Genomic DNA, 9,317 nt, shown 5'->3' with positions numbered 1-9,317 from the left:
CAAGTTGGTTTGTTTAATCTTAAGGCAACAAGATTGATACCTAGTAGTTAGCAGACCAAAGCCGACAATACCACCCATGCGTTGCAAGTGATAAGACTCAACAAAGATATGATACCGCAAGTTAACTAAGATGGATATTTGCTATACCAGCAGATTCACGATATAGGAAGTTCGTAAATAATAGTTTTGAGATAGGAGAAAGAATTCTTTCATAGGTTACACATAGTATATATATGACTGCCTGACTGAGAAAGGGAGCCGTCCGGTTCTATCTTAATTACTGAGGGAGCTAATATGGCTCGACCTTTCTTTAATTAGGTACTTTACACCTCAGAGTCATGACTAGGTAACTTTTGTCTCTCTGCATAGGTACCTAAGGTATCTAGGGCATCGAGAACATTAGGCACCTGAGGATCTAGCAGTAATTACTATTAGAATTGTGAATAAGACATCTGGAACAAAGGGTACTTTCAATGTGTATAGTCCTCAGTTTCCATAGCCTAGGTAGATGGATCTAGAAATCCTTGCGGAACAGTGTAGTTGTTTCTATACTCCTTATTCCACACAGTCAACTATACTATAGATTAGTTAGTACTTATTGTACTCAGTGGCCTCTTCTACTTGTGAATCGTGGCTTATATTATTTATTCTGTTACGTTAAATAGATGTAACTAGTGGGGTATATCATATTGTCCTCTCCTGCCTCACATTAGGGCAATCTCAAGGCAAGCCTCCTGTAGATGTTTTCTGGTAGAAAGATGACTCAGGTACCGCTTCAGGGCAAATAGTGATTGATTGTCCTGGAGAATATTGAGGGGTAAATAGTTGATTTGAGGCTTTCGTGAATTTCGATATTTGTGAAATGCGCCTAACCAGGGGTCCGAAGATAGGTAGGCTGGCACATACTATAGCCAGACTAGCATGTACAGTCGTCCATACCTCAGTATTCGAGTACGACGGCAAGCGGCTGTCGGGTGGGTAGCTCAGAACTACCTTAATTAGCCCTGTCACAATAGTGCTGAATGGAACGTTAGTATAATTTCTAAAAGCAAATCCAATAAGAAGTAACGTACATAACACCCAGCAAGAAAATAATCGAAACGGTGACTTTCCGCTTGGCTGACAAATGCATTCTCACGACAAAGCTAATAGGCAATATTAAGATCACTGTGTCAAGGAAGGTTTCGTATGTGCCAGAGACCATCCAGAAGATATTGTAGTTGAAGCAATGTCTTGGGTCGGTTAAGCTGTTGTTCCAGCTCCATTCGAGGGGGATACATTTTACTGATGTAGCAATAGTACAGCCAATCCACCATACAATAGCCAAGGCGAACGAGGATAACAATTGATAACGAAAAGATGTGCTAATGGAAAAAATGCGGTAGTACATCAACAATATTGCTAACTTCGTAGCGCCCGCGATGTTGAAGTAAATAATAGAAAACGCGTATAAAAGCTGGAGGTAAAAAACATCTTCGGCTGTATAAACATATTCCCGGGTATCATTTTCTGAAACCCAGACGCCATTCGGGTTACGGAAGTTTTCTATTTTCGATGTTAAGAGGATAACAATATCGGTAGTTGCTGAACATACCCCAGAGGAGAATCACTGCTGAAGCAAGGGTTGCGACGGCAGCGACTAAAATTAACCAGTCATCCGCTCCCAAGCCTGATCCACTGATCTTCCTAGTATAGAATCGTAGAGCAACAGATATAATAGCAAGGGCGATGACAACACTGTTGACAACTGATGCCGCATAATTACTGCTTTTTGGCGGTGTTGAGATAGGTGCCATGATCTATTAGCTCTTGGCTGTGATCAAGATTAAATGAGAATAACTAGAAAGCTCTGAAACAAATGTCTATGGATATATTGGGGATATATCCGCAACCATAAGCTTATAGTAATAATCTAGGCTGTGTAGTGCGGCTGCGAGGTTACACCCACGCCAAAGACTTAACTGAGAGATAACCCTATATTTGTGATGTAATAGTGTGTTAGTAAATATATATTAATATCAATAGAATGCTACGCAACCCCCAAGCCACATATATTATATTTGTCTACGATAGAAGTTATCCAATCGAATAACAGGCTCACATGTTGTGGTACGTTGCGGTACGTTGCGGTATTGGTATTATATTCTATATTATTAAATAACCCCCACCATGGAACCGGGAAAATGAGGACAACCCTATTTAATTAATAATGTTATGAACTATATTCTTCGCTGATCTGAATGGCCTTTTACGTGTAAGTGCCTTTGGTGAAGTACTACACACCTCCTATATCTAGAAGCCCTCAAATTGTACGTAAGCTTTGTACTTCGAATTCATTTAAAAATAGAGAAGTCTAATTGGATAGAAAGCTTTGTAAAAGTGGAACCAGAAAACATTGGAAAGTGGAAGTCAGCTAGGTACCTAGGTCTGCCCCCTTTTCTGCAATTTTAGAAGTAAGCGGAACAACGTCGGCCATCTTAACTCTAGGCAACCTTTGCTTGAGGTCTGGGAAAGATGGGGTCGTTTTTATCTCGGAATGAATTCCCGGTCCAAGGACGAGTATGTCTTTCTCTCTTTTTCTAATCTTGATTAACCTAACTAATATTCTTCATAGACCGTCCTCATCACTGGCGGCTCTAGAGGCCTCGGACTAAACGCCGCTCGCCAATTGGCAGAGAAAGGTGCTAATGTTATTATCGTCGCGCGCAACGAAGCCAAGTTACAAGAAGGTATTAGTTATATTTTAGTAAGGCAATATCCCTATTAATTTGCTAATATTCAATTTATGCTGATAAGCGACTTAGAAAGGCGCCCGTTCGCCTGAGACACAACGTTTCCACTACATCAGCGCTGATGTGACCACTTCTGCTGAGTGCGCTCGCGTGGTTACTGAATCTATCGCATGGAATCATGGCGCACCTCCAGATGTTGTTTGGTGTTGCAGCGGTAGCGCACATGCGACACTTTATATCGATACTCCGCCAGAGCAGTTTCAAACCATGATGGATAGCAACTATTTCTCCTGTGCATACATGGCACACGCCGTGCTCAATGCCTGGATACGACCTAATCCAGATGCACTGAGCTCTGAGATACGTGTAGAATCTAAGTCTCAGCTAGAGATAGAGGCCGTTTCACTACCGGCTCGCCATCTCGTCTTCACCGGCTCGTTCGTTTCATTATACAGTTTTGCCGGCTTCGCACCCTATAGCCCTTCTAAAGCAGCTATCCGTGCGCTTTCTGACTCGTTGTCTCAAGAGATGAACCTCTACGCGGCGGCTCACCCCAATATCCCCCGTGTGCGTGTGCATACTGTCTTCCCCGCCACCATGCCCACTCAGGGTTTAGAAGAAGAGAACAGCCTTAAGACCGACCTCACGAAATCCCTCGAGGAGGGGGATCAGATACTGGAACCAGCAGAGGTTGCGCGGCGCGCAATTCGTGGCTTGGAAAGTGGCGAGGACCTAGTACCTACGAGCACCATCATTAAGCTTGTGATGACAAGTGTACTAGGTGGTTCTACACGTGGAGGATTTTGGAAGGGATTAGTTAATACTCTACTGGGGTGGATCGTTCTTGTGGTGATGGTGTTTATAAGATGGGAAATGGATACCAAAGTCACGAAGTGGGGAAGGGAACACGGATCTAGCGGGATGCTCAAGGAGAAAGGGAAATGATGAAAGTGGACGTGCTGGTCTTAAACGGAGACTACTATGTATAATAGTAGGTTCTGATTCTAAGGAGACGGTAAGACGATGAAATAATTTTCCCTTTCTAGAGACTTTAAGTCTAAATAACACTGACGTTATTATAGAACTAGGCAACTAATCTATCTAATGTGAGAGAAAAGGGGAGTCAAAAACATAGCTTGAACTGTCCTATAGGCACCTAAGAGGTGGTCACATATCAGAACTTTGATGTATTGAAACTACGGTCAAAACAACACACCACACAGCCAGTTGAGCAGTACCTGGACGTAGAAGTCGGGGTGTCAAGAGTAGGATAGAGGCCTGTTCAGTTGAGTCTTATATATAGACAATTATATATTATTTAGCTATAACTAACATTTACTAGGCATTGGCCGTTAGTTAGAACACGGACTATAAGGACCGACCGAAGAACTTCTAAGTATTATTACGAGTAAGGCAATCTCAAGTTAAATTACATCCCCTCCTTTAAGAACTTCACGACACTCGATCCTAAACGTGTAAGGACTATTCGAAACATCATGTTTAGGGTCCGTTCATAGCTCCTTGTTCTTCCCATTCCCATCTAGATCCGTAGGATCGTCTAAATCTGCGAACAGCTTTATACCCCAACTTTTTCCAGGGTCGTTCATCCTTGTCTTCTTGTCTTGGGCAGCAATAGACTTCATGTCATTCTCCGTAAGTTTTATATTTAATGCCTCAAGATTCTCCTTGATATATTGCTCGTGAACGCTCTTTGGAATCACAGTGGTTCCTCTCTGGATACCCCAGGCCAGCAAAACCTGAGGCACGGTTGCTTCCTTCTTCGCAGCTATAAACTTCCAGAGTGGATCCTTCATAATGGGTCTGACACCACTATCGTAGGTTGGATTCGTATTCGCAAGTGGTGAGTATGCAATGACCTTGATGCCGACCTCTTTGTGGAAATCAACAAAATCTTGCTGCTGCAGGTAAGGATGCGTCTCGAATTCATGTGCGTATGGGCATATTGTGCACATAGCTAGAATATTCTCGACGTCCTTCTTGGCGAAATTGGAAATGCCAATCTTTCTAGTCAGGTTGGCTCTGACAAGGTCTTCCATGGCCCGCCAAGTGTCAAAGATAGATGTTTCCTCATCTATCTTAGTTCCCTCACCAGGAACAAAGGCGACCGGCCAGTGCATGAGGTAGAGATCCAAATACTCCACGCCAAGGTCTGATATCGATTTCTGAATTGCTTCTTGGACTTGGTCAGGGCGGTGGTGGTCATTCCACAGCTTGCTTGTCACCCAAATATCTTCTCGAGAAGCACCTGCCCAAGCTATTCCATTTCCAGTCTGGTCTTCATTTCCTATGCATCGCATTAGTATTATCCATGCGAATTAGGGGTTACTGGCAGTTCGTACGATATATGAGAGCGGCATCTATATGATTATATCCCGAATCTAAGGCATATTCAACGGCATGAGCAACCTGTAAGATACCGTAAGTTCATTGTTAGTTACATCCTACTTTAATAGATATATGCTACCTTTTCTCTGTCGGAGAGCCAAGTGCCCAAGCCGATTTTAGGTATATCCTGGACTCTCGAGATATATCTTTCTGCGTTTACCGAGACTACCGATAAGAGGAGAACGAAAAGAGGGGCAACGATGGTTGGTATAGTCGGTAAAGATGGAGGGAATATCATTTTGAGCAATCGTCTCATTACTCAGAACAAGGATCCTATAGTTGAAGAGTGAGCTGCGATTTTTGTGAATCACAGTGAGCGTTGTGTGATCCAATCTAGTCCTACGGATGGATTTTGACGAGTCTATGTATTGTCATAATTTCGATGCATGACATCATTAAACTGCAACATTTCGAAATCATAACATCTAGGTTCGGACAGATCAGCATTAAATAAGAGTCATTTACCCCTTAACCTTTTGGATCGATCCAAGCGATAAGCCGTACGGAATAGCTGTTCCAGAAACGTCGCAATAATGACGTTAATTTCTGAGCGACGACAGTAAGACAAACTGTGCACAGTATGGCGATATACATACCAGTAACGTCCATAAAAGTGTGGTGAAACTCCGTTCTGAGCAATTAACTTTATTAATCTTCAATAAAACCCAAGCGCATATTTCTTGTCAAATTATCTGCTAACTATCAATTCTTAAACGGTCGTATACCTTAGGTACTGGTACCTACATAATATATTATTGAGAACATCATCATCATGGCCGGCAGCCACGGAAGTTCTGGTGTTTATGAGCAAGGCGACCAGATCAACTATGGCCGAGCAGATATAGCGAATGAAAACAAGCATCATACGGGTAATGCCGAAGGTTATAGACCTAGTACGTTGTAACTCACCATGGTTTCTCTCTTGCTACTAATGCATTGTTCGTAGAGGATCAAAATAGAGCGATGAACCAGATGCTCGATGAGAATGTACGTCCAACGAGCAACCCCATAAAACGCTACCTAGTTTATTTGATACTAGCTCTAACCTCTTGTTGGGAACAGACCCAGGATGATGTTGCTGAGCGATATAAGCACGATCCCACTTACCGTGTATGTTATTTTAAGAAGTCAAAGCTCGCTCTACTAGTCTCTCCTTGCTTACATTTATAACTATAGGCAACGATGCATGGGAACGAGCCTTCACGAGGCGCAAAGGTTGACGCCGATATCCAGCGAGAGGAAGAGGAGCTATTAAACAGGAAGAAAGAGAAGACTGACAGTATGTCAGGGAAGAAATTTTAGTTTAGATTCGTGTAATATAGTCTGGCTATGATGGGTCCGTCACCTCATCCGGTGCTTCGGGGAGAGTGAATATTCTACATCGTGATCGTAAGCCTATTTTCGGTGCAGAGCTCATGTCCTAAACTTGTCGATGCCTTTATTGTCGACCAAAAGGCGGCTTAGATACTGCCTCTAGGTAGCTACTGGTCGATAAAATAAAATATATTATCAAGTAGAAGTTAATAACGCGTTCTTAGAAATTAAGGACTCTAATAGATAATCATCAAGCAAGGCAATTCAAATTTTCCAGTATTCGCGATTATATACTGGTACTCTACGGATTAATCGCATGTTGAAATGCTGACTTCGTAACATAGTATCTTACCTAGGTTCGTTTCACACCACCATAGCTTCCAGTTGAATTTCATATTTGAGCCTGAGCCAGCTGTACTAGACGCGTATGTGGCCGTATTTCTGGGACGGGTGTACGAGAAGAAAAGAAGGGGCCTTGTACCGTCGAGACTAATCTAGTACCGTTATCATAGGTCAAAGGGAGCCGCTCTAGACCGTATTATGTCTAGCTTCTCTATGCACTTATAGCAACTTATAAATGAGTATATAGTTTAACTAAGTGCCTTATAATTGTATTGATCTAAATGTACATCGTGGCGGAACGAGAATAGAGGTTGTGCTTCTCCGATAATGATTTTGGGCAATGTTACCTAGCTTCCGCGAGTGAATTAACCGGGAAGCGGGGGAGCCCAGTAATATAGAGGCCAAGTATATACCATTCTTACCCTAAGCGTAACATGTTGGGGTAATTAGTCCCTTCTCATCATCTCGTAAATCATGGTCGTGTAGAAAGTAACAATAATATTACACTAACTCCGAGTGGGAAGTTATTGAGATATTAGTAGCTTTGCGATGGTACGTTATACCCGTCTAAGTCTATGTAAGAGAGTAAACACTAATAAGGGAACTTCAGGCTGGGACTCTCGATCCAACTGTCCGACTAGATGTTATTATCATAGGCGCTGGCATAAGTGGTCTAGCGGCTGCTATAGAAACCGCATTGTCTGGCCACCATGTGACTATATTCGAGACAGCAGAAGGGCTCCATGAGGTAACACAATCATATAGAAATACCTTATGAACTTTTCTCCTTATTTACACAATTGTAGATAGGGGCTGGGATACAGATTACACCAAACTCTTCACGGATACTACAACGTTGGGGCCTTTCGGACGACTTGTGGGCTTCGGCTGCTGAGCCTACATCTTTAACCGTTCGCCGATACTCTGGTGAAGTCTTAGTTGTAGAGGAAGACTGGAAAGAGAAGATACGAGCAAGATATGGTGCTCCTTTCATCGAGTTGCACCGGATTGATTTCCAAGCAGCACTTTACGCACGTGCTATAGAACTTGGCGTACAATTTCGATTTAGGGAGAGAATAAGCGGCGTGGACTTCGAGACGGGGGAGATCACAAATCAATCAAAGGCGAAAATACGGGGAGACCTATTTATTGCTGCCGATGGCCTATGGTCTCTTTGCCGGGCACAATTCCTCCCAAAAGACTTTGAAGGCGTCCCAAGACCGACCGGTGATTTAGCATATCGATTAGTTCTCAAACTCGATCAAATTGAGGACCCTGAGTTGAGAGAATGGGTAAGTAACCCAAAGTGTAATATCTGGATGGGCCCTAAGTCACACGTTGTCGGATACTCGCTCCGAGGAGGAACTGAGTTTAATCTGGTGCTGATAGCTCCGGATGACTTACCAAGCGGTGTCAGCCGTCAAGCAGGCTCTGTGGAAGAGATGAAAGCGCTTTTTAGGAATTGGGATCCGATTTTAAACAAGTTCCTTGGACTCGTTAGTTCTGTTAAAAAATGGAAGTTGATGCACCGTAAGTTTTCAGATAAGATACTTATTTCTGTTGATATTAACTACCGGAAATCTAATAATAGTTTGATTCTAGGTAAAGAGATGCGAAGATGGATCCACGAGTCTCCCAATGGCAACTTTGCCTTCGTGTAAGTTTTGCTATTGCTTGATAACCTACCTAAACTAATTTGTTATCCAAGCGGCGACTCCTGTCATCCTATGCTGCCATATCTCGGCCAGGGGGCCAACTCTGCCATCGAAGACGGCGCCGTTCTTGGCCGTTTATTGAGACATATCCAGTCCAAGGAGCAGATCGGCAAGGCGTTGAGGATGTACGAGCAACTTCGAAAACCACGAGGAGACGCTATCGTAAAAGAAACCTTCGGACAAGTAAGTTAATACCTATGTTTTTCGGAAAGACCGAGGCATACCTATCAAGACTCTTGTTACTATCGCCTCCGGGTGTTACATATATGATTATATGATAGCCCAGTAAGAAATCTGGCTGACAACTACCAGCGCGACGTATTTCATATGATCGATGGCCCTAAGCAACGGACACGGGATGAGTTACTATTGTCGCAGATAGACAAGGAAGTCAAGACAGCCCCTTTTCCAATTCGCTGGTGTTGTCCCCAGGTGCAATCCTGGTTATATGGTTATGATGCATGTGTGGAAGTTGATAAAGTTGTTAGCGAGAACCCCTTTGTCATTCCGCAGGAGGAAAATTCGGACTTAGACGATAGCGGCATTGCACTTGAGAACTGAAGCTTTAGGATACCACGAACAAGGTACGCGACCCCGCTGCGTTCGATGTATATAACAAAATCTAAGCGACGAATAACTGCGATAGCCTTTCATAGGTAGTTTAAGGTCAATGGTAAATTCGAAATAGCTGCTTGATATTGGATATATCTATGAACTATTCTACTGCGTATCGATGGCCGAAGAAAATTTGGCGCTAAACAGGTATATATAGGTCGGTATGCTTCGTATGATGACCTCTAATCATTGG

General features: G+C 43.0%; 3 protein-coding genes across 4 annotated transcripts; 2 read left to right on the top strand and 1 right to left on the bottom strand.

The window, feature by feature from the left end:
* Positions 1–2,514: 2,514 nt before the first annotated feature.
* Positions 2,515–3,677, top strand: GL218_03477 (3-ketodihydrosphingosine reductase tsc10; the record flags this gene model as incomplete). 2 transcript variants are annotated; one of them, XM_033580039.1, is made up of 3 exons in its annotated part: positions 2,515–2,559; positions 2,615–2,729; positions 2,809–3,677. In XM_033580039.1, 3 exons carry the CDS (start codon positions 2,515–2,517, stop codon positions 3,675–3,677), a joined length of 1,029 nt encoding a protein of 342 aa, XP_033436240.1. The 2 variants fall into 2 exon arrangements, with proteins under 2 accessions (XP_033436240.1, XP_033436239.1); XM_033580040.1 differs by having other exon boundaries at positions 2,615–2,746; positions 2,805–3,677.
* Positions 3,678–4,243: 566 nt separating this feature from the next.
* Positions 4,244–5,376, bottom strand: GL218_03476 (putative oxidoreductase C26F1.07; the record flags this gene model as incomplete). Its single annotated transcript, XM_033580038.1, has 3 exons — positions 4,244–5,037; positions 5,093–5,159; positions 5,218–5,376. 3 exons carry the CDS (start codon positions 5,374–5,376, stop codon positions 4,244–4,246), a joined length of 1,020 nt encoding a protein of 339 aa, XP_033436238.1.
* A 534-nt stretch (positions 5,377–5,910) lies between these two features.
* Positions 5,911–9,070, top strand: GL218_03475 (3-hydroxybenzoate 6-hydroxylase; the record flags this gene model as incomplete). The annotated part of the gene is made up of 9 exons (XM_033580037.1): positions 5,911–6,031; positions 6,085–6,125; positions 6,201–6,248; positions 6,315–6,417; positions 7,436–7,542; positions 7,601–8,324; positions 8,397–8,451; positions 8,503–8,692; positions 8,822–9,070. The coding sequence occupies 9 exons, from the start codon at positions 5,911–5,913 to the stop codon at positions 9,068–9,070; spliced, it is 1,638 nt and encodes a 545-aa protein (XP_033436237.1).
* Between the last annotated feature and the right edge of the window lie 247 nt (positions 9,071–9,317).

This window comes from Daldinia childiae (assembly GCF_008694065.1).
Source record: "Daldinia childiae strain JS-1345 chromosome Unknown Scaffold3, whole genome shotgun sequence".
Classification (NCBI taxonomy): Eukaryota; Fungi; Ascomycota; class Sordariomycetes; order Xylariales; family Hypoxylaceae; genus Daldinia; species Daldinia childiae.
This window is presented reverse-complemented; position numbering and strand designations above follow the sequence as displayed.